Source organism: Canis aureus, chromosome 31 (assembly GCF_053574225.1).
Source record: "Canis aureus isolate CA01 chromosome 31, VMU_Caureus_v.1.0, whole genome shotgun sequence".
Lineage (NCBI taxonomy): Eukaryota > Metazoa > Chordata > Mammalia > Carnivora > Canidae > Canis > Canis aureus.
Window position 1 is genome coordinate 8,228,301 of NC_135641.1, and position 24,123 is coordinate 8,252,423.

At 47.2% G+C, this 24,123-nt stretch overlaps 1 protein-coding gene and 1 long non-coding RNA gene across 4 annotated transcripts in view; one reads left to right on the forward strand and one right to left on the reverse strand.

The window, feature by feature from the left end:
* Positions 1-24,123, forward strand: part of DAP (death associated protein) — a 65,311-nt gene that overhangs the window by 38,124 nt on the left and 3,064 nt on the right. For all 3 annotated transcript variants that reach the window (XM_077879573.1, XM_077879574.1, XM_077879572.1), the window contains one exon: positions 23,750-23,792. In XM_077879573.1, the coding sequence (XP_077735699.1) occupies positions 23,750-23,792 (43 nt within the window). The remainder of the gene's footprint in view (positions 1-23,749; positions 23,793-24,123) is intronic.
* Positions 1-24,123, reverse strand: part of LOC144302316 (uncharacterized) — a 55,243-nt gene that overhangs the window by 16,538 nt on the left and 14,582 nt on the right. The gene's annotated exons all lie outside the window — the stretch shown is intronic.

Here is a 24,123-nt window from a genome sequence, read left to right on the forward strand (position 1 = left end):
GAGGGCTCATGAAACTATCTTCCACCAAGGACACTTGGTACAGCTCTCCCACCTGACCAAAGATTTCAGAACTTCTAGAATTTTGTAACACATACATATATTAAATAACTGCAGAAGGAAATCAGAGTCCCAAGATATCACTTCACCTTACTTTAAAGTTTGCCCTCCCATCACTTTGCTCATAAAAAGTTGTACTGAGTCGAAAAGGAAAATTGGAGGAGAGCAGAAAGCATCTTAGACCGAAGTTGTGTTCCTCTTACTTCATTAAAAATGCCCACTGTCCACCAGGTTTTGCACCAACAGTGCATCGGCCCTGGAGAGGACACCCGTGTGCCACCACAAATGACCAGGCACCAGGCGTCAGAGCCGGATACATAGCCCGGCTCTCAACAGCAGCTGTGCGCGCTTAGGCCCATCCATCAAGCGACCTCGCAGCCCAAGGCCCAGAGGGAGCTGGCGATGATGGAGAAAGAAAAGGAGGAGGATGGAGAAATGGATTCCTTCAACAGGGTCAGGGTGGGTTCTCTTTCAGCCTTTGAGGTAGAACACTTCCCAGATGGATACGCTGCTCTCGACTCTGCGTAAAGTCATAAATTCAGCAGCAGAATGTGCCTTCAATCGGTGTCCCGGAGTATGTCAATGCTGACGGGAGCTCTGCCCCCAGAGGGTTCCAGATTTGAAAGCATTTGGGAAAAATGGGTTCAATGAAGTTAATCTGGTTTCCTTACATTGTCACTCGGCCCTGGTATCTGAAGGGCATTTAAATTCCCAAGAAGAGGATACAGGAACAGCGTGGCCAGAACCCAGTTAACCAAGGTCATGCAAATCATGGTGCAGGACTGGAGATGGGCTGATCGGAGGTGGGGCCACAGTCCTGAGGGTCGTGCCTGAGGCAGGTGGCAGGAGAACAGTTTGCCGGAGAATTTGAGGAGCCGGGTTCTCCTCCCAGCCCCCTGACCACGCGGGGACGTGGCCGCCTCTGCCACTCCGCCACTCCTTCGTGTAAAAGGAGAACGGTGCTACCCTTGTGCTGCCCCCCGCACACCCTACGGTGATGAGCCCTGGAATGTGGGCCAAACAGGCTCCAAAACCCTCAGATGGCCTGCAGAGGTGGGGGGCGGGGGGGCGTTAGGACACCGCTCCGTCCACCAGGACAGGCTCTCTGCTTGTGTATGTTTGCTTCTGCCTTGCCAAAGGTTTCGCTTACATGCATGAGTCATATTTACTCTGTATAGATAAACATAGAGAGCAGACCACAGCTTCTGCGGGTCTCAGAGTAATGCCTGGGATACTTTTTGCCCCTTGACAGCTATGCTGTCTTGTTTGTTCCAAACCCATTCTCTTTCTTGGTGCTAGAAGGAGCAGTAGCCAGAGCTGTATAGGAAGCCATAACTGGAAGGTGCCCAGGTGTCCCCAGGACAAGCGAAATGCACAGCCCAGAAGCCTCAGGAAACTGCAAAGTTTTCATATCTTCATCCTCAAACTCATACAGTGGCAAAAATTGAAGTGATAGGAAGCTATTTATAGTCCTCACTTACCCTACTTGGTGTAGTATCCATACATTTTGCTGTAGAAGATATTAGTGGGTTTAAATATGGGGTGTTGCCCCAGACCACTCTGGAAGTCTTTCCTGTACCTGATCTCTACAATATGTTGTCTTTATAAACTTTGAAAAAAATCTGAATTCTGAAACCTGTCTGGCCCCACGGGTTCCAGGTAAGAGGTCAGGGGCTATCATGGAAACTGAGGCACAAAAGCACATATGAAGATGAATGACACCCATGCTGGCAGAGGGTTTGAGGAGCAGGCTGTGCTGTTGCTGGGTCAAGGTGACAGGCTGCCACACTCAAGCATGCTCATCATTATTGTGGCCCCTGGCAAGATGCCTCCCCCCTCCCTCCTGTTACTTCCCTCTTGAAGCCTTAGACAAGGCAGTGCCTGGCCCTGGACCAGGTGGTGGGGACCCAGCTCTCTCCTCCATCAGGGCTCTTTGGGAGGCCGCCAGGAAGAAGGCTCCCTGGGACCCCCTCACCCAGGCTGTTCAGTAAAGAAGCAGTTGGCACACACCCCAGGAAGCTAGCTACCGCCAGAAGCCAGCAGTATTTCACGAGCCTTAGAAATCCTGTTGTACCAGTCCATTATAAATTATTGAATTAACACTGCATATTTATAGCAACATCTTAATAGTTTAATAATTTACTCCTCCCTTATGGATCCTTTGGTATATCTCTTTTAATTGTTGGGGAAAAGAGTCCTTTTAGAGCTGACTTCACTGGGCTCCTCTCTCAGTGATGCTTCCAGAATTCTAAAACAGAGTCCAACACAACTGTTCCTAAGCTTAAGGTACCTGACACACAGTAAATTGACCCGTCTACCTGGAAGCTGGTGCTTACCTCCCTTTGCCTGCACCCCAGGGCTGCCACACTGCAGAAACCAGCCAGCCAGTCTCCTGTCAGCCCTGAGAGTCAGGTCACTGGCCCTTAGTGTCCTACACTTGGATTACATAGATTGTGAGACAGTAAAGGGACCTAGCATCATTAATATTGTTTCTAAGGGGGGGGGGGTGGGAATCTTTCTAGGTCCAAATAAGTGACTCCTCTGCTTTTGGAGCCCTCTCCTGTGTGAGATGTGAGCTGCGGTCCTAAAGCGAGTCATTCCCCACAGAACTCGTCAGTGCTTGGTGTTAATAGGACAGGCCATGTGTCCTAAAGTAAACCCGCGAATTGGGATGGCTGTGGGGAAGGGAAAAGCTTCAAAATGAAGACCTGGGTCCTCCAGGCATTTCAGAATCCAGCTGAAGAAGCAAAGCCTGCTAGACAGTCGTATTACAGGGAAGGATGGGGGCTGTGCATCTTTATCTTCTCCAAGCTCCTGAGAAAATGCCTTGGATATTATAGTCCCTTTTGCGTGGATTTGGGCTTTTGTCGTGGGTGAAGTCACACTTCATAAAAGAGATGCTGGTTTCTTTCCAAGGCTGGCTGCTATTTTTTAAAAATATTTATTTATTTACTTATTTGACAGAGCAAGAGCACACAGCAGGGGGAGGGAGAGGGAGAAGCAGACTCCCTGCTGAGCAGGGAGCCCCATGTGGGACTCGATTCCAGGACCCCGGGATCATGACCTGAGCCCAAGACAGAACTTGACAGCCTGAGCCATCCAGGCGCTCCACGTTGGCTGCTTTTGAGCCTGGGCCTCCATCTGGTGACCTCCACATTTTGAACCATTCTAGATTTTTAGGGAAGTATGGCAAGAGTCCTGCAAAGAAATTCAGCGCTGTTGGCAGCTGCCAAGAATCACCATAAAGAAAGGAAGGAGGGGTATGTTAAAGGTCATAATTCAGACTCTCAAAAACAGTCTTAAGGAGGAACATACCCTTCCTTCTCCTTTTTCTGCCCCTTATCCTTTAAGATTCAACTGATGGTCACATCACCATTCTCAAGTTTGACGTCAGATGATCTGAAGAAGTGCCTCTTGGCCTGAGCTCTTTCTTAATGGGGAGGAAACTGTGGACAAGTTCAAGATCAGTCTGGCAGTCACCGGAGGAATAACCCACTTGCTCAGGAACCCCAGGTTCCCTACCCATCACCAGCTGGCCTGGCATAGCAGGTTGGTAGGTAACAAACCTGGTCGGATCTCTAATCGCTCCCTTGCAAGCCTTTGATGCTCTCCGCGCACACGAGGAGTTACATGCGTTTCCAAGACGTGAGCAACAAACAGCCGCAGTGAATCCCCCACGTTAATTTGCCCTCGCCATCACTACAGACCAAGCTAGTGTGCTTGTGTGGCCTTAACGGAATCTGTTACGGCTCTGTGTGCACCGGACACTGCTGGTGCTACAGAGCACCAAAGCCAACCACCGTCCTCGACCTGGAAGGGGAGCTAGATGTGCGGGAGCCACGCTGCATGGATAAGTGGGAAGCTTTTGGGGGAACACAGCTGGGAGATAACCTGTTTCAGCCGGTGGATCAGGGAAGGCAATGAAACATGACATGCGAGCAGGCCTTTAGGTGGTGCTTACCAGGTGGCTCGGTGTTAAAATCCGGCAGAGCGGATGCCAGCATCTCTTCCACACACAGTGAAACTCCCAAAAGTCTCAGGAATGTTGAGGATCATTCTAGAATTCTGTCTTAGCTTCAGTATGTTTCTGAGGGTGAAAGGTAGCGCTGCTAGTAGTTACACCAAGACCGAAGCCGAGCAGCCAGCCAGCTGCCAGGCCCAGGAGTCAGGGACGCATGAGCATCCCAGGGATAACTGGCTGAGTCTCCCTCCCCTCTACTGGTCAAGGAGAGGCAGCAGGAGGTTAGCTGCCTTTTTTTTTTTTTTTTTTTTTTCTAGAAGAGGATAGGAAGGCAAACATCATGCCATCTGCCTTTGTATCATTTCTGAAGACTGCATTGCAGAAAATGTTTGTACTTATGTCACCCAAAGTGGTTTAGGACTCTCACAGCCGTGTTCCTGCACCATAAAAATGCCGTCTTTTCCTTTCTACTCAGATCAGCACTTTTTTGAGGCAAATGCTGACGAAAAGCAACAAATTACATCTTGAGCTTGAGAAGAACTCCCCTTTAGGGTTCTTTGTACCTGATAGAACTTACTTCTTTCAGATAGGGTTCCACGTTACTGCTCCTCTTCCCTCTGCCTCTGCCCTTGTGAAATAAGCAGAAAGGATGTAAATGATTTTGATGCAGATGATTCTGATCTGGATGCTTCATCCATGTTCATGTAACTCATTTGAAAAACTGCACTTTTGTTTCCTTGAGAAAGCTTCAAGGTGAGTGGATGCTTCGGGTCCCTGCCATGCCCCCACTTGCCCCAGGCAGGCTCCCTGCTCCACATAGGTGTCACCTTTCCTTGGGGTCCTTCCCTCTGATTTCCAGAGTGACAGCTTGATTATCAAATGCTTACCTAAGGCTATGAAACAGTACAAACACAGAGGATTACACTCTATACTCCAGCAGCCACATAGATTCTGGAATAGTACTGTTTTCAAATATTCTCTCCCGCTGTCCTCACAAAGGATTTCCATTTGCCAGGCAGTATGTTCTGGTTTTGGATAATAAAATGCAAAGCAGTCAGGTTACCTTACCTATAGCATGTGGCCGAGAAAAACAAGGGCCCTGGTTCATTGACAAGTAGGTCAAGTCTGTCTTGAGTTCCAGTCTACTGTGGAGAGCCCAGATGCAGTTAGCCTCCATGTGGGCAGGCCCCCATCCGTGTCTTCAGTACCCAGCCCCATGGCTGGGGCCTGTGGTTGCTCAGAAAATGTTTATTCGATGCAAGGGCCCAAGCACGATGATAGATGCAGAGATCCACATGCACAGACCCGCCTTGCCCCTGGCGTCTGCACTGTCTTGGCCTTCAGCTGTGTCATAACTGTGCTCCCCAGCCAGAACCTACTCTTCAACTGAAATGTCCACCTCTCCCAACCCTAACAAAGGACAAAGAGGAAAAGATCCCATCTTCCTTTTCCCAGCCTTGTTTGCCTTACATTCTAGATCATTTACATTTGTTATGATTGGCCACTGCTACTGACCTGGAAGTGCTTACACTCCTCTGAACTGTAACCAGGCTGTTCCTGTACTTTGCCTCACTCCCCCAGAATAGGTGGCCTTAGGTGTGGATTTATTTGCCCAACCATGGTGGAGGAAGGCAGGCCCTGGTATAAGGCTCTGTTCAGGCATGCCGTCTCAAAGGGAGGATTATAAAATATAAGTTCTCCTTTGATTCCCTTACGCTTAGTCCTTACCCCTCAAAGCACATCACATCCAGTCTGCTGAGAGGATAACCAGGGTGTCTCATTGTGGACCTCAGTGTTTGTGGCTGTGGCCACAGGATGGTCTCTCCTTGGTCCCCAGGTCATTGCTTGTTCAGTCCTCTCCCCATCTGGCCACATCCACATCATGGTCCTCAAGCACTGCCTTGGGTTGCCAGGAGTCATCCTCCAGACACCAGGATGTGCTTCTCCACTCCTGCTTTTACACTAGGAGAGCTGTTACCCTGCACACCCTTTCCTTCTATAACATGGCCTAGAAAAATCTGCTTCAGTTTACATACGAACCTAATAATGGTTCTCTCCTTGAGTCACACTTTATATGTACTGCATGCCTGTCACGTGGAGCTCACTTGATCTTCCCTAAATTCCCATGAACTCCATAGGGGGTAGTTAGCTCCTTATTTCAGATAAGGAAACTGAGTCTCAAGTGTCTGCTGCCACCTGGCTGTCAGTTTGAATGTGTGTTTTCTGGCTGCTGGCCCAGTTCTCTTTCAGCCCCTTGGAGCTGCCTCACCATCCAGTTATCTGCTTGACTTTTCAATACAAGGCATGTTGAATGCTTCACTGGTGGTGAGAGCAGGTTATCTGGCTGTCTCCATGGAAGGAAAGGAAGCAAAGGCCCAAAGGGAGTATTTGGAAAGTGGAGGTGGTAACGAGAGCTTTGGCCATGGGGTCCCAGGTGGCATGTGTTGGAGGCTTGCTTTGTCTTGTGCCCCCGTCCTTCCCTTGGCCACCTGAAGTCCTTACTCACCAAGTTCAGGGAGATTCTCCGATTCCCCACAAGTCCCCAGGAGCAGCCCTAGGGACTTTGTATCCTTGACAGAGGATCAGCCCATGGAAGTTCTTCCTGTCTGTAAGGACAGGGACATGCTCTGTTTTCTTATGGTTGCCACAGACACTGGCCACATTGAAACACGGACAGCCTGTTTCTGGAGAATCACGATGACCTGTTTTCCTCTGAGCTTCTGGCAGACCTCACAGGAGCATCCTGTTGGCCTCCTGATGACATTCAGGAGGCCCCTGGGTCCAGCTCCCTGTTGCTTTTCATCCATACCCAGCCCCTAATGGACGATGAGGGAGCACCAGGCACTCGTTAGCGGAGAAGAGATGGTAAGGAGGAGCGGGGGCGAGCAGGCCTGTGTCCCTCCAGCTACTGAGCAGCAGGAAGCAGAAGCGCACCAGATATAACTCAAACATTGCCTAATTCTGAGGCACGCTTGGTACTCTCCGACATAGAACTGTTGAATGAGAAAACAAGTGATACCAGCAGATAAACCACAATAAACCTTGGGGCCCTGAACATACTCATTTACCCAGGGAGCGACTGGTCACCAAGACCAGAGCATCATGACAGTTCAATGTCAGGGAGTGCATGAAGACTTCAGTAAGTGCCTGGAGTGCTTTTCTCACAACCGGAAGTAACTTTGGTGTTAGTCTGTACCAGGCCTGTCCCTGTCTGCTCCTGTGCTATTGGGATGTTTTGGGGCATCTGCTCTAAACAGGGTGGGGTTCTTGGATTGAATTCAAGTCATCCCAACTCTAACTGGTTTGGAAGAGTAAGCCGAATCAGAGGTGGGTTTGGGTTCCTGTCCACTTCACTTTGCTCCTCTTTTTCCGTTAAGTCCTGAAAACACATGGGAGTGTGCTGTGACATGAGGAGGGTCCAAGAGCTAGTGTTTGCTGGCAGGCAGCAGCTGAATTTGCAAATCCGGAGACCTTTGAAGGCAGCAGCTTATCGTGTCCACCAGGCCGGCTGGACTGGGACTGCTGCTATCAGCTCACCAGATCCCTCCCTGCCAGGAGTTTGGAGGGTGGATTAAGGATATAATTACAGGCGAATCCAGCAACAGAGAAATCCAAAAGCTCTTGTCCATCATGCCATGTACTTGACTTTAACCTAAGCCGTGTTGAGTCCTCCCCAGCCATATTTTGACTTTTGCTAGATACAAAGCTCCCATGGCTGAAAGTCTCCTGAGAGCAAGTGAAAGCTGGCATCTCTCCTCTTTTATTGTTGGGTTCTCCACAAAAAACAAAAGCAAACAAACAAACAAAAAATATCCAAGTGCTGGCTGGCCCCATTTCATTTCAGCTACCTGTACATCTGGAGATGGAAGTAGACCCAGGCCAGATGAGTTTTGAGTGTCTGTATTTGATTCAATGTGTACTTCATTCTAATAGAAATTCTGTAAGCAGTTGTCAGATTTTTTTTCTACTTACACAATCATTCTCCCACTTAAAGCTCTGACAGCTCTAGAAAATACATACTTCATACTTTAAACCACAGACACCCTCCTCCCAAACTCATATCATTGTAAACATGACCCATGACCCTAAAATAGCCAACTGGATCTGATTTCAAAATACAGACAATAAATACTTTCCTTTTGGCACCTACCAACTCAGCAGTAACTACTCACTGACATTCTCTATGATTGAACTTCCAAAGTATGACCCCAGGACATGGATGTGTTCAGAATCAAAGATACGATGGTTTTAAGTATAAATGTTACTTACTGAAATGAAGTAGCATTTAAAATTTTTAAGACATATATGGTAGTTACACAGATTGTCTGATAATTAAACAAATTAAGCCAGAGAAAACAACATTTCTCTGTTATAAAGAGCACAGTGCAGAGCAAGTACTTAGGAACAGGCACTTCCCAGGCGGTACTAGGAGCCTTTCCAACCATCACCAAATATTTCTTGATTTAGCATATTTAGGGGCGGCCCACCTACAGCAAACATCTTCCAACAATGTAGCTTTAGAGCTAACTAACAGGCAAGCTTTTTTCCCCAGCATCTCCTACATTACCATATACGTGGTAAAATACAGATTTTTTTTTTAATTTCAAAACTTAGCCCTTGCCTTTAATAATAATCTACATTCTTCCTAAAAGGAGGTATCTTCCCTGGAACATTTAGTGACATCAAGGAAGCAGTCCTCCCCCCATGCTGTTTGAATAATACAGGATACTGGGAGTTGAGGTGGGCAGGGGCTCAAATTCTTTGGCACTGGAATGTCTTCTTTCCATAAAAACCCTCTAGTCCTACCCCCATGGCACTGTATGGGCTCAAAACAAGGAATGAGAAAATAAGGTTCAAAGAAGCTCTAAGAAACACTGTTATTGTTATCACAAAGGGAGGGAGGGAGAGAGAAAAAATCATTTTTAAATTACAATTTAGAAGACAAAAGAGCAACTTGTGGGCTGTCTTTATATAGGAAATTAATTCAGTATCTGTTACCGCTAAATGCAGTTTTGTCAGTGGAGACAGCATCTAAGCACAATGGATACGTTATTCCACTTAAACGACCAACTCTTCTATGAAGTAGGTGTTCCCATTAGACAGGTGGACACTGAGGCTCAGAGAACCTACTCATCTCCTGTGAGATTTGAACCCAGAGCCGTTAGTCTCCAGAGCCCAGGTCCTCAAACGCTCCAGTACACCCTTTGCTCTGCTGCCATCCTTACCCGAGCTCTCTGCAGAGGCATGGCACAATGAGGCGGGTTTTCTAAGCTGTGCAGGTGTCAGGCATCTAGCCTCACCTGCCCACACCCAGCAGGAAGTGTGGTCGGGGTTCCTCTCACCCGATGTGCTCACCCCTCTATTGTGATGAACGCAGAGGTGATCTCTGGTGGGAACAACCCCTGCGTATTAAGTCTGTAAGATACTCCTGCACTTCTCTTCCCTGCATCCAGTGAAGAGCGACAAGGAGGTAAGGACAAAAGGAAGAGGACAGGAAGGCCCTAAGTCCCACGAGGAGATCTCCATACGGAAAGAGCACTAAGCTTAGCTTTCTGGAAATATGTGTCTAGAGGGAAAGTGACATTTCCAGGCCCTGGTTAAACAGTCAGTAGCTCTCGCCTTGGGTCTTGATGGACGTGTAAGCCACACTTGCCCTGCACACTCGGGACTTGGAGTGTCAGCCTCCTCTAATGCTGGGGGGTGAAGTGCTGGCATCTGGGTCGGCATGCAGTCGAGCATGTGTGGGTGCGGTGCCAGCTAGCAGAGCCTTTTGAGAAGCCCTCTCACATGGAGACCCGGGCCCCCACTTGTCCCAAGGACGGACTCCGAAGGACAGGCCTGGCGAAGGTTCTGTCCCAAAGTCAGGACACTCGCTCAGGGGTTCTGAACAAGGCAGGAGAGAGCAGGAGAGATCTTTTTTTAAGATTTTATTTATTTATTCATGAGACTCTCACAGAGAGCGAGGCAGAGACAGAGGCAGAGGGAAAAGGAGATTGGGACTCGATCCCAGGACCCTGGGAAGGCAGACCCTCAACCCCTGAGCCACCCAGGGGTCCCTGCACAGGCCTTTAAAAAAAAAAGATTTTACAAAGTCCACTTACCAAATCCAAAAGGAACTGGGCTCCTGGTTATTTTCTCTCAGATTTAGAATTTTAGCTAAAGCATTGGAATTGTTCTATTTTTACCTTTGTCAGACTCACAGGACAACTACGTATGCCATAGGGACAGGGGCACACACCTGTCCTTAGGTGCCAGCAGCCCCTGCCCCCCGGGGACATGCAGCCCCCAGCCTTCCTGTGCACAGAGGAGCCTCTCAGGCTTTGAGGCCCGACCGCCAGCAGCTCAAAGGGCCGGCAGCGCCATCTAGTGGGAATGTTCTGGGCCCCTGAACAGTGGGAAGGAAGCAGGTCTGTGAAGGACATAACAAAGAAACGTCTGGGTGCTGTCACGTGGGCTGTTTCCTCTGGTCACCAGCCACGCTAATTACTGTTTTGGTGCCTCGAAAATTAACAACCCAAATAAATTAACACCAAGCCAGAAAGGTTTTTCAAGAAAGAAGTGACTAAGAAGGACTTGCTTTCCGTATATTTACTAGGAAATGTGTATCCATCAGCCCAGGTGGGAATATATTTTTCTGTAAACTCCATGAAAAAAGTCCACGCGTTTAGAGCAAAGTCAAAAGACAGTAGCCGAATCTGCTTCCAGGTTGCCTGAAGAGCGCTGCCCTTTCACCGGGAGGGCCGGGGAGACCAGCTGCCTCGGGTTCCTCAGGGCTGGGCCACACCCCACGCCACCCCCTCCGCGTTGTGGGAGAAGAGCAAAAGAGGCTCCCCATTGACCTCACTCACTTTGCTGACAAAAGCAAATCGAATCACACCCCTTCTCTCTGCTGACTGGTGCCCCAGCACCGTGTGCTTCCCGTCATCCCTGTGGGCCTCCGAGTAGACCTCACCTTGTCAGGGTCTGTGTTGACCCCCCCCCAATGAAGGCACCCCGTCCAGTGCACTCCTGGAGTTGCGTCACCCCTGAGCGGCAGCCATGCTCCCTGGGCCCACGGGGGCTCAGTCGGTGCAACTCCCAGGAGGCAGCCCCTCTGCACGAGGGTGCATGGTGTTTCCATGTGTGGGGCTGCATTCGGAGAACCCCACCTCTTCCCCGTTCTAACCACACATGACACCCTTGAAAGCCTTTGTGGTCTGGGAGCAGCTCGATGCTCCTTGTGAGCAGGCCACAGGTTGAGGCCTCATGGAACTGTTGGCTGCTCACTGAAAAACGAAATCGAGAGTCTGACACAGCCTTCTGGGCCTGAGTGTGTGGGGGAGCACCATCCCCTGACTCACCAGGCAACTCTGACCATCAGGGAGATTTCGGGGGGAAATCCCCATCTGAGCATACACATGCTCTCTTACCAGGAAGGGAGGTAAAATAACCCCCTCCCAGGGCCTGATAGTAGCCTTTTCTGGATGGTGCTGTGCTTCTGCTGACCACTGCCAGTGTCCCAGCCAGGCCTCCTTCCATCCTCGCTTCCTGTACTGTGACAGGCGCTGTGGGCAGAGGAGGGGCTGGTGGCCTCAGAACTGACCACTTGGAACCCCTTACTACCCAGCCTGGTGCCTCAGAGCACACCAGCCTCCACCGTAAGCTCTGGTGGCCCCATCACGGTCCTTGGCTGCCTCATCATTGCCACTCATTTCTTCCTGTCTTGAGTGGGCTGAGAAGCTGTCTGAACCGTGTCAAAATAGAAATCAGATAGAGTGAGGGCCTAGAACATGAGATAGAGTGAGGGCCAAGTCAAGTCCGTGGGTTCTGTGAGGTCTGATTGGTTTATCACAGATTGTTTTGTTCACTTGGGCCACCTTTGTGTCCCAGATAAACAGGGTATTTATTCTTCCACATGGCTGGGGGATCTGGAGATCAAACAAAACTGAACCAGGTATGAATTGGCAGTGGAAACGAAAAGCAGGGTGCATAGGGTGGAGACGTGTCATCTCAACACTGACAGCTATGGGAGTGTTTGAACAGTGTGTGCATGTACAGTCACCTGAGGAGGTAGGGTCTGCTGCCATCCCATTTTACAGAGAAGGAAACTAAGCCTCAGAACCATCAAACACCATCCCCCCAACCCGTCATTGCAGAGCCAGGGCTCAAACATGGACATCCAGGTTCAGAACCCGTGCTTGGCGGGCCCTTTCTGCCACTTTTCTTCCTGGCCTCCTTCTTGGACCATATCAGCTGTGTTTTGGCTTGATAGATAGTTTGGAACCTTCACTGGGCTTTGTTTCTGAAGCGCGAGAACCGAGGTGTGCATGAGGGTAGAACCAATGACCCAGCAAAGAGCAACAAGCTGAGAACTCAGGGGCCCACTCCCTCCTGCTCTGCCTGTGGCACTACCAACAAATTTCAGCCTCTTGCATCCACCATAGCTTGATCCGTAAAATAAAGATGACGCCTGAGGAGGAGAATCATGTGAGCTAATTTACATGGAAGTGCTCTGTACCCTAGTGAAGTGCTAGAGACATAAATGATAGATTTCAAGAAAAAAAAAATCCATTATCAGCTCAAAAAGTAAATACTAAGGCAGATTTGAACACATTCTAATCTGTCTGGTTGAATGAGGAATTCTGTGATTACATTTACATTACTTACCTTTAAAATCTACATCTAAATCATAGATAGAAGACACAATCTGAACATAGAGGCCACGAAATGACCCTCTTCTCAGCCCTGAAATGAGGGCATTGGGCTAGTGCCCTGGCCTGCCCTTGTTCCAAGTGAGCTCTGGGCACTTACATCCTGTGCAAACTTCAGGCAATTACTTAACCTCTCTGAGTTCCCATTCCTTCGGTTATAAAGTGGACATGATAGTCCCTACCTCTCAAGTACGAGAGGGTTGGATACAGTAATTCTGGGTAAAGCGCTTAACTCAGCGCCTGGCCCGTGGTGAGTGGTCAGTAAATAGGAGCTGTTATCACCTGAGATCATTCCTGTCCCTTTAGAGAAATTAAGAAAAAAGTAATCCATTAAAGGCTGCATGACCCCATCTCTGTATAAACACCTCCTTCTGATATTTTCAGAGTGCATTTACATGAAGAGGAGAAAGTATTTGCAGAGGATAACATACTGTATGTCCTTGAACCCAGATCAAAAGCATTCATGTGAAATGCTTCTGTTAAATAGAACTCTCCAGTAATGCCTTTGCTGCCATGTTGACTACTTGCGGTGGGATCAGTGAAGTGACTGGACTCCTAGTCCTACTGATCAGTCTGTGTGTGTGTGTGTGTGTGTGTGTGTGTGTGTGTGTGTGTCCATCCCACAGTGCTCCTACACGGCAACTAGGCAACTCTGATCTGTGTCAGAGCGCTGGGGAAGGCTTAGGCCAACCGCACTGACCACCACCTCACAATCATAGAAGCCTATTTTTGGAGGAGGGTGGAACAGATCTCCCCTGGAGTTAAGGGAGGAAGAGGAAGGATCCCGTATAACGAGCTTGGAAAGCAGGGTTGGTGCAGGGCAGCTGGTACAAACTCGTGCTGACCATGTTGCCTATGAATAACAGTCCTGGGAAGGTTAGCATTTTGGTCCTTGCCATTGAGGCCAGAATCATTTCCCCAGGGTGCACTGCTCCCTGTAGCTTTGAGCAAGAGTAGTCTGCCCTGGACCGGGTCAGCATCCTGCAGAGGCCTGGGCTGCTGGGGTCTATGTGGGGTGTAGATGCTGTTCTGGGCAAGACTCTAGACACTACACTGGAATAGAGGTGGGGGGACCCCAGGAAGGGAAGGAATTTGCAATCATGTCTTGTAACCTGGGAAAGGGGTGTCTCAGCGGGCCTGTGATCCTCGAACATCAAAGGCCTGTCGCACAAGAGAAAAGACGCTTTGTCTTGGGATGGAGCCGCTGGGCAAAATGCCAGGGCTGGGGACGTGCAGAGACCAGCCCGAGGGCCCTGGAGCTTCTTGTCCACAGAGGCCCCAAGACACAGGCCAGAGCGCGGTCCACATGGAGGGAAGCTGGACTTGCAGCCCTAAAGCACAGGGCAGCCGAGCTACACCTTGCAGAGCTGGGCAGGAAACGGTGCATCGCCCAGGACTTGTGCTGACTGTCCAGGTTGTGAGGTCTTAGGACACAAAAGAAAGAATGTAAAGTAATCTTGATAGCTTTTCTGTTGATCTCATGTTGGCCTAGTTCAGATATGTTGAGTTGAATTAAATACATTGACATTTATTTCAGTAATTGCTGTTTTAGATTTTAGGAGAGTTTTCAACATATGAGTTGTTTTCACAGCACTGGAGACTTTTATTTAAAAATGAGACCAGTGAGGCGCATGGGCGGCAAGAGTCAGTTGAGCGTCCGATTCTTGGTTTTGGCTCAGGTCATGATCTTAGGGTCATGGTTTCGAGTCCTAAGTCGGGCTCCATGCTCAGCAGCAGGCCTTTTGCTTGAGATTCTTTCCCTCTGCCTCTACTCCCACACTCTCTTCTTTCTCTGTCTCTGTCTCTAAAATAAATAAATGAATCTTTAAAAAATAAAATAAAGATGAGACCAGCAAACCCGCTCCTGAGAGCCATCTGCATTCCACAGGGTCACTCATTCTCTAAACTTTCCTGGCATTTTATCCTGCCTGTCAGGAATCCCAAGAAGACATAAACCTTGTTCATCAAGGAACCTTGTAAAATAAATAATAAGCAAATGTAGTTCAGGACAGATGACCCTGGTGACACTGTGATGTGGTCCTGAACAGGTGAGCCCTGGAAACCTCCCTGCTTCAGATATTTGGCAGCTGTTCAGACCAGGTGTGAAGAAGCGGCGGTTCTGCTGATGTATAAGAAGCCGTTACTGGGGCGCTAATCCCCACTAATTCCGCCTCGCTTGCAGTTCCTTTAAGTTTAGATAAGTGTGGTTTTTAGAAACTGGAAAAGCCTGAGGATGTGGGGAGGGCAGGAATGATATTTTTCACTGTCTCTGTTTCCTGAGAGAAAGTAATGTTGCATCTTCAAAACAACATCTGTCAGAATGATTTTCGTCAGATTAAATAAATCCTCAAAGCTGCGATCACAGTTTATAGAATCTTGGAAATGTAGGTTATGCTTTGCATGGAGCCCTAATGGAGTTTAAAATATGTGTGTTTTTGCAAACACAGCTTTGTAAGCAGACTCTTTACCGGGGTTTCTCGTTTGTGAATTTTTGTTGAAGCTACCATATCTCAAGGAGTTTTAGGAAGTGCTTTTATGAGATAAACGTAATAAGCAATCATTTACCAGTTTGAGATGCTATTAATTGTAGGTGGAAAAAGACAAGGAGCTGGGTGCCCTTTGGCCAAGCCTGATGAAAACCTGCACCGTAACACAGGCTGTGCCAAAAAGCTACATGAAAATCCATGTCTCTGTGAGGTGGCACGCAAGAGGTCAGCCTTCTGTCCTCTTGTCACTGGTGGCTGCCATATGTCCTTACAGTCGATTATAGCCTTTTTGGCTTGAGAGGGAAGAAGAACATTTGTGGGGGGGGGCAGAGATTGATGTCATAAAGACCTCAGATGAATGATCAATGCACATTGATATGTATTATCCCCTGCTGCAAGGAAGCTTATTTTTTTTTAAGATTTTATTTATTTATTTGAGAGGAGAGGAAGTGTGCACATGTGTGCCCATGAGCTGGAAGTGTGGAGAGAGAGGCAGAGGGAGAGGAAGAAACAGACTCCCCGCTGAGTAGGGAGCCCAATGCAGGGCTTGATTCCAGAACCCAGGGGTCATGACCTGAGCTTAAGACAGACACTTAACCGACGGAGCCACCCAGGGGTCCCAAGGAATCTTATTCTTAAAATTAGTAGCTAAGTCTAAACAACAGCTAGGTACCACGTTTCACACATTAAGGTGCCTGCTACCAAAAAAAAACAAAACAAAACCAAAAAACCCAGAAAGTAACAATGATTGGCAATGTGCAGAAATTGGAACTTGTGCTTTGCTGATGAGAATCTTGAATGGTGGAGCTTCCGTGGAAAACCACTTGGTAGTTCCTCAAAGTTGGACACAGAATTATCATAGGACCCAGAAGTTCCACTTGTGAGTGTATACACGAAAGACTTGAAAACAGGGACTCAAACAGATCCTATTACACCAATGTTCACTGCATCATTAATCAGAGCAGCCAAAAGGTGGAAACAACACAAGTGTCCATCAGTGCTGAATGGATTAACAGAATATGGCCTACCCATATAAAGACATATAATTCAGCCTGAAAAAGAAGGAAATTCTGATATGTGCTACAACCTGGGTGAACCTTAGGCTAAGGGACATAAGCAAGACATAAAAGGACAAATACTGTGTGAATCCACTCATATGAGGTACCCAGAGTGGTTCAGTTCTTAGGACAGAAAGTATAGCAGCTATTGCCAGGGGCGGGGGATGAGGCTGGATGAGGGGCTTGGGGGAGGGGCCATAGAAGGCGCTGGGGGTGGGGCTGGGACTGGGGGTTGCTCTGTAATAGTTTCTCCTAAGGATGCTGAAAAAGCTCTGCAAATGCATGGTCATGATGGCCGCGTAACATTGTGCACATACTATGCCACTCCATTGTACAGCTGTATAATTAGAAATGGCTAGAATGGTGGGGCTCCTGGGTGGTATAGTCTGTTAGGCTATTGACTCTCAGTTTTGGCTCAAGTCATGGTCTCAGAGTCATGAGATCGAGCCCCACATCCGGCTCCGCGCTCAATGCAGAGTCTGCTTGAGATTCTCTCTCCCTCTCCCTCTGCACCTCCAGCTTGTGCTCTTTCTCTCTAAAATAAGTAAATTTTTAAAATCTTTTAAATAAATAAATAAGGCTAAAATGGTCAATTATTTTTTGAATTAGTTGCTCAGTTAGCTAGGGTTTTAAAGCAAACCTGGCAGGGAGGGGAGAGTGCACTCCAATTTTAAGAACATCCTCTACCTGGAGCTGACAGGAGCTAACACAGACTCAGTTCTCCTCTACAAGCTTGTGCATACCACACAATCCTTGAATGTTTTCTGTTTTTGGCTTTTTTTTAACATTTTTTTCCTCCAAATTTTTATTTAAGTTCCAGTTCACATATAGTGTAATATTGGTTTCAGATGCAGAATTCAGTGATTCATCACTTACATATAATACCCAGTGCTCATCCCAAGTGCCCTCGTAACCCATCCCCCCAGCAACCCTGTTTGTTCCCTATCATTGAGAGTCTCTTATGGTTTGCTTCTTTCTCTCTCTTCTTTTTTTCCTTTCCCTTACGTTCACCTGTTTTGTTTCCTAAATTCCAGTTATGAGTGAAATCATATGGTATTTGTCTTTCTCTGACTTATTTCACTTAGCATAATACCCTCTAGCTCTATCCACATCATTGTAAATGGTAATGTTTAATTCTTTTTTGTGGCCGAGTAATCTTCTGTTTTGTATATATACCATATTTTCCTTATCCATTCATCAATCGATGGACACTTGGGTTCTTTCCATAGTTCAGCTATTGTTGATAAAACTGCTGCTGTAAACATCGGGGTGCATGAGTAAATTCCTAGTACTGCAATTGCTGGGTCATAGGGTAGCTCTATTTTTAGGTTTCTGAGGAACTTCCACACTGCTTTCCAGAGTGGCTGCACCAGCTTGCATTCCCACCAACAGAGTGAGAGGGTTCCCCTTTCTCCACATCCTCACCAACATCTGTTGTCTCCTGTGTTGTTAATTTTAGCCATTCTGAGAGTCATGAGATACTATCTCATTGTGGTTTTGATTTGTATTTCCCTGATGATGAGTCATGTTCAGTATCTTTTCATGTGTCTCTTAGCCATCTGGATGTCTTCTTTGGAAAAATGGTTATTTGTGTCTTCTGCCCATTTCTTAACTGGATTATTTGGGTTTGGGATGTTGAGTTTAATAAGTTCTTTTAAGTAAGATTTTGGACAATAACCTTTTATCTGATATGTCATTTGCAAATATCTTCTTCCATTCCATAGGCTGTTTTTTAATTTTGTTGATTGTTTCCTTTGCTGTGCAGAAGTTTTTATCTTGATGAAGTCCCAATGGTTCATTTTTGCTTTGGTTTCCCTTGCCCCCATTGATATGTCTAGTAAGACCTTGCGATGGCCAGAGTCAGAGAGGTTGCTGTCTGTGTTCTGCCCTAGGATTTTGATGGTTTCTTGTCTCATGTTTAGGTCCTTCATTAATTTTTAACTTGTTTTGTAGATGGTGTAAGAAAGCGGTCCAGTTTCATTCTTCTGCGTGTGTGACTGTCCAGTTTTCCCAGCACCATTTGTTGAAGAGACTGTCTTTTATCCAATGGATATTCTTTCCTGCTTTGTCAAAGATGAGTTGACCAAATAGTTGTGGCTGTATTTCTTGGTTTCCTATTCTGTTCCATTGATCTATGTGTCTGCTTTTGTGCCAGTGCCATACTGTTTTGATGACTGCAGTTTTGTAATAGAGCTTGAAGTCCAGAATCGTGATGCCTCCAGCTTTGCTTTGCTTTATCAGGATTGCTTTGCTATTCAGGGTCTTTTGTGGTTCCATACAAATTTTAGGATTATTTGTTCCAGCTCTCTGAGAAATGCTGGTGGTATTTTGATAGGGATTATGTTAAACGTGTAGATTCCTTCAGGTAGTATAGACATTTTGGCATAAGTGTTTGTCCTTCCAATTCATGAGGATGGAATGTTTTCCCATTTCTTTGTGTCACCTTCAGTTTCTTTCATCAGTGTTCTATAGTTTTCAGAGTACAGATCTTCTACTCCTTTGGTTAGGTTTATTCCTAGGTATCTTACCGTTTTGGAGCAATTATAAGTAGAATCGATTCCTTGATTTCCTTCTCTGCTGCTTCATTCTTGGTGTATAGAAATGCAACAGATTTCTATTCATTGACTTTATATTCTGTGACTTTGCTAATTCATGTATTAGTTCTAGCAATTTTTTTGTGGAATCTTTCAAGTTCTCTACATAGAGTATCATGTCATCTACAAATAGTGCAAGTTTGACTTCTTCCTTGCTGATTTGGATACCTTTTATTTATTTTTATTGTCTTACTGAGGCTAAGACTTCCAGTACTATGTTAAATAGTAATGATGACATCTTTGTCTTGTTCCTGACTGTAGAGAAAAAGCTCTCAATTTTTCCCCATTCAGTATGATACTAGTTGTGGATCTTTCATATAGGGCCTTTATGTCGTTCAGGTATGTTCCCTCTATCCCTACTTTGTTGAGTTGATAAAAATATCAAGAATGGATATGAAATAAGTCAATCAGAGAAAGACAGTTCTGTGATTTCACTCATGTGTGGAATTTAAGAAACAAAACAGGAGAGCGTAGGGGAATGGAAGGAAAAATAATACAAATGAAATCAGAGAGGGAGATAAACCATAAGAGACCCTTAATAGTAGGAAACAAACTGAGGGTTGCTGGAGGCGAGAGGGGTGGGGGGATGGAGTAACTGGGTGATGGGCATCAAGGAGGGCACGTGATGGGATGAGCACTGGGTGTTATATGCAACTGACGAATCACTAAACTCTACATTCAAAACTAATATTACACTATATATTAATTCATTGAATTTAAATTTAAAAATAATTTTAAAAATTGTTTAAATGTTTAAATTAAAAAAAAGAATGGATGTTGTATTTTGTCAAATGCTCTTTCTGCATCTATTGAGAGGATCGTATGGTTCTTATCCTTCTTTTTTTTTTATTAATGTGACATATCACATTGATTGATTTGTGGATATTGAACCACCCCAGGAGCCCAGGAATGAACCCCACTTGATTTGAATGTCTTTTAAAAATTAGAAGGTACAATCTTAAAGTAAGAACTCTCCCGAAATGTGTTGGATCTACAGGACTTTTTCTTCCTTGCTTTCAGTGCCATATTTCTTGCCAGCACCAGGAGATGGAGGCACTGAAGAACAGGGATATGGGGTAAAGTCTTTGAGATCCTCACTGTTGCTTCCATCTCCCGGCGTAATTGGATGGCATATGCACTGTTTTGGTTGGGTCCCAAATGCCTGCTCTGACTTGAAGCCAGCATACTGCCCCTACTCCTTGGCCCAGAATCAGCCCTCTTCTGTGTGCAAAGGGCAACTGTGTCCCTTTGATCAGGGATGAGTTACAAACACCTTTTCTGGAAGCAGGAATGGGGTATGCTGTGGCCAAGACACAGGGTTGATGTGGCCTCGGTGGCTTTCTGGGCTGCACCCCCTGTCCTTGCACAGATCCCTCAACACCCCAGAGGGCCCACTGTGTTAGAACTGCCCGTGAGGAATCCAGATCTGTAACCATCAGTAGATTTATGATATGTATAGGCATTGATAAGGCACTGTGTACTTTTTAAGACAACACCAAAAAGTAAGGTTTGATAAGAGGTTCTTTGAACTTTTAATCCTTAATTATTTAGTATTTATTTATTTTTCAATATTTAGATTAATATTAAATTTTAATATTTACTTCTATCATTTGTATTATTTACCATTTCTGTATTCCATTTCAAAGAGACCATGAGGTATATGTACACCATGCATGTATCTGCAGGATATGCTCCAGGAGCTATGTCATCTGTTCCCTCTGCTCACCCCTAACCAAGAGGTAGTTCATGAATTCCAGTAGAATGTTTCAGAAATCCCATTTCAAGGCTAAATAGCCACTTTGGACAGAACACACATGCCATAAGACTCCTGGTTTACAGAGCCACCAGCACCCAGATCTCCGCCGCCCATCACCCCAACTGTTATCAGAGCATATTTCCTAACTCTGAGCCCTTTTCACTGACACACTTTTCCATTAGGAGCAGAATCCAATGAGCAGTTAAAACCCAACAGCTTAATTAACACATTTCAAAGTGTAGGTGCCTCAGGAAGATGGGGGTCAGCGAGGAGAGTGCCATTTTGTAGCACTATCCTTAGGGAGATCTTTAGGTTCTGCACACAATCCTTGAGCACCCCTTAGAGAATGAGCTGGACTGGGAGGGAGCACCCTTATCTTGGGGTCCCCTTTAACTCACAAGGTCTCCATGGCTGCCCAATGCTTGTGTGCTGAGGTGTTTGTGAGAGGCTCATCTGGAGGGGAGCCTCTGGGAGTCAGATTCCAGTAGAGGGGATCAGCATTTCTGATGCTAGGGCTGGACCAGGGTTGTTAATGATGTGGGGTAATCTAATCTAATCACCATTTGCACACATTTCCCAAGAGATTATCAAAGCAGGTCTGGAACTGATGCTCGTGTTCAACGTGGGAGACACCCAGGGTCTAACGTGATGAAAATAGCCCGACTTTGAAGGGTCACCTCTAAAGAAGAGGAGGCCATGGCTAGAAGCATGGGTCCCCGTGATGGGACTCCTAGGGTCTAGAGACCCTTCCTCCATGCACAGAAGGGAGTGGGTACTGCCAACAGTCTCCTGATAACCAGATTCCCAGAGTCTGGGGCAGGGGCTGCCATCCAGTGGGAGATGGGTGTTCCAGAGAACAGCAGGAAGGGTGCTGGGGACAAAGGGGTTCAGGACACAGGGATCCACAGCAGGCTGGCACTCTGCTACCCGCCACCTGCTGTGGGCCACCTCCTTTCTCCAGAACCAGATGCTGCATCTCCAGGAGTGTAATCTGTGGGTATGGCTGTAGTTTTCTTACAGTAGAGGTCTATACATAAATGTGCATTTGTATATTTTATACATAGTAATATAGTAATTTTAACTTTTTTTTGCTTGCCTGCTTTTCAACAATGAATGCTTACGTACATGTATATAGAAAGACAAGGAGGGAAAGAGAACACGTGTATATTATATATATTTATAATGGCTCAAGCTCCCTGAGCCACCTTGTGGGGTTACGTTGGGCAGAGAGCCTCTGAACTGTGTATTTATTCTGACTAGGTTCACTGTGTGGGTGGCTTTCTCATCAAGTGCTTGCTAGGACAGGGCTGTCTTCACTGCCTTTCAGAGCCTTCACTCAGGTTACAAAACCAAAAACAAAGGGGAGATGATCCAAGCAATCCTGCACTCTGGGTACAAAACCATGGCCTTGCCTCCCTGGAAGGTGATACTACATCATCAGTTGACAGAACGGAGCCATTCTTACTTCAGGCTTTTCCTAGATTTTTAAAGGAACGTCCAAAATGTGGAAAAGTTTTGTGGTACCATTTCCATATTTCTTTGTAAAACAAATATGAAATCTTAGAATCCGGAACATAGCTCCCAAGTTTTGGATGTAGAGCCCTTAGCCATGAATACCCTGGGAGCCCAGCCTGTGGGTGGTCAGGATGTACTTGGATTCCAAACAAATATACTTGAACTGAACTTACTCATCTTTGGCTGAGTATTGATCTTGTAGACGAATCATATTTGTAATAAAAGAAAAAAAAACCAACCCAGTTAACCACTCAACAAAAACGAAAATAAAATCAGTCATGATTTATTTATTTATTTATCAGTCATCAGAGGACATTTCTGTGCTTAGTAAGACTTGAAGTTTCTTAATCTCATGGAGTAACAAATCACTTGGGGGAATTTGGGGTATTTTTGCTAAAGTGTTTGGGATATAAACAGTGAACTTCCTGAGTAGTGGATTCTTGCCTGCAGCAAAACAAAGCTGAGGTGAGTGGTTTTCTTCCCACCATGTGACCAACAGCAGAGCAGAGAGACAGAGCAGGTGGGAGGCGGGCTGGGCAGCTCGCAGGATGGAGTCCCCCGTCTGCCCAGCAAGACTGCCCTTGAGCAAAACTGTCCCTCTCCTGGAGCTCCCCTCTCTTGCGCTCGCCCAGCCTGGCGGGCCCTGTATTCACCTGTTGCTCCAAGGTCGCCTTATCTCTGATGGAGGGGTTTCAGAGGCGTGCGTACCGCGTACTCCCTGCAACTGGGTTCCAGTGTTCTTAAACCATGACACGTGCAGCCATTTTTAAGAATGCACAGGAGAGGGTGCTCACTGGAGAGGGAGGGTGCGCACGCACAGGAGAGGGTGCTCACTGGAGAGGGTGCGCCCGCACAGGAGAGGGTGCTCACAGGAGAGGGTGCTCTCACATGGAAGTATGTTCAGCATATCCTAAATGCAGAAAACAGTAGGACTCTTCTGCAAGAATCCCGAAGTTTAACAGGAAAACAAGCGCGTCTATTCGTGGACAGAAAGGCTGGATATCCGTGGACGGATAGCCGTGTGTTAATTGATCATTTCCATGCGGTAGAATGACAATGGCCTTGAACACATTTGCACTTGTCTGCTTTTCAGCGATGGACATGTGTCATCTCCCACCGCCCCAATAGTGTTACCAGGTGGGGGAGCTCAATAGGATTTAAGATGTGAGGAAGTGACAATAGCTTCACAAGGACCCTGCATTTTTAATACTTGGGTCTGGTAAGGGCCAGGAGCTTTGCTCTGGGATCTCCCCGCTAGAAGCTGCCAGAAGCCTGGCCGGGCAGGAGGAGAGTCCCTCCTTGGTGGCAGTCTCCAAGGTCAGCCCTGGGTGACCCTGCTTCCTCCCGCCTCGGGAAGCTCCTGTCCATAGTCTCAGGAAACAGAAACCACTGGACAGGCCACAACCTCCACTTGAGGAGGATCCTCCCCCGGGCCCAAAACACAGGGAAGGCGCAGGAGGCCCCTGCTGCGCACTGGTGGCCGCCCCTGCCCAGACTCCCCCGAAGGACTCCGAGGAGGAGGTTCGCTGCTCTGGCCTGTCCCGTCCCTGGCCATGGCGCTCCCCAACCCGCTCCTGCCCTCTCCGTGACTGTTCCCTGACATCGCCTCCTGCCTGCCCTCTTGTCTTGCAGCCCCCCCAAGCCGACCGTGTTCATCTCAGGAGTGATCGCCCGGGTAAGAGTCGCGCTGTCACCCTTGGACGCGGTCGGACCCTGCCTTTGCCCGCGCCATCCGTGTGTCGGGTCTGGGGCCCCTGGGAGTGTTGTGTCCGTGGGGCGCGCCCCGGGAGCTGGTGCCGCCTGCCCCTCCCCTTTGTCGTGCCCCCCCTTTAGATTCACCCAGGGTTCCGCCAGCTGCCCCGGGCCCTGTGTTTCTGGGGGACCTGTGAGCTGAGCATGTTTTTTCATCTTTAAATGGTCAAAAACCCAAAAAGGAATTGAATGCCGGGAGGCATGAGAAGGAGGTGACATTGCTATCCCGGGGTCCACGGTGGGAGCCTGGGCAG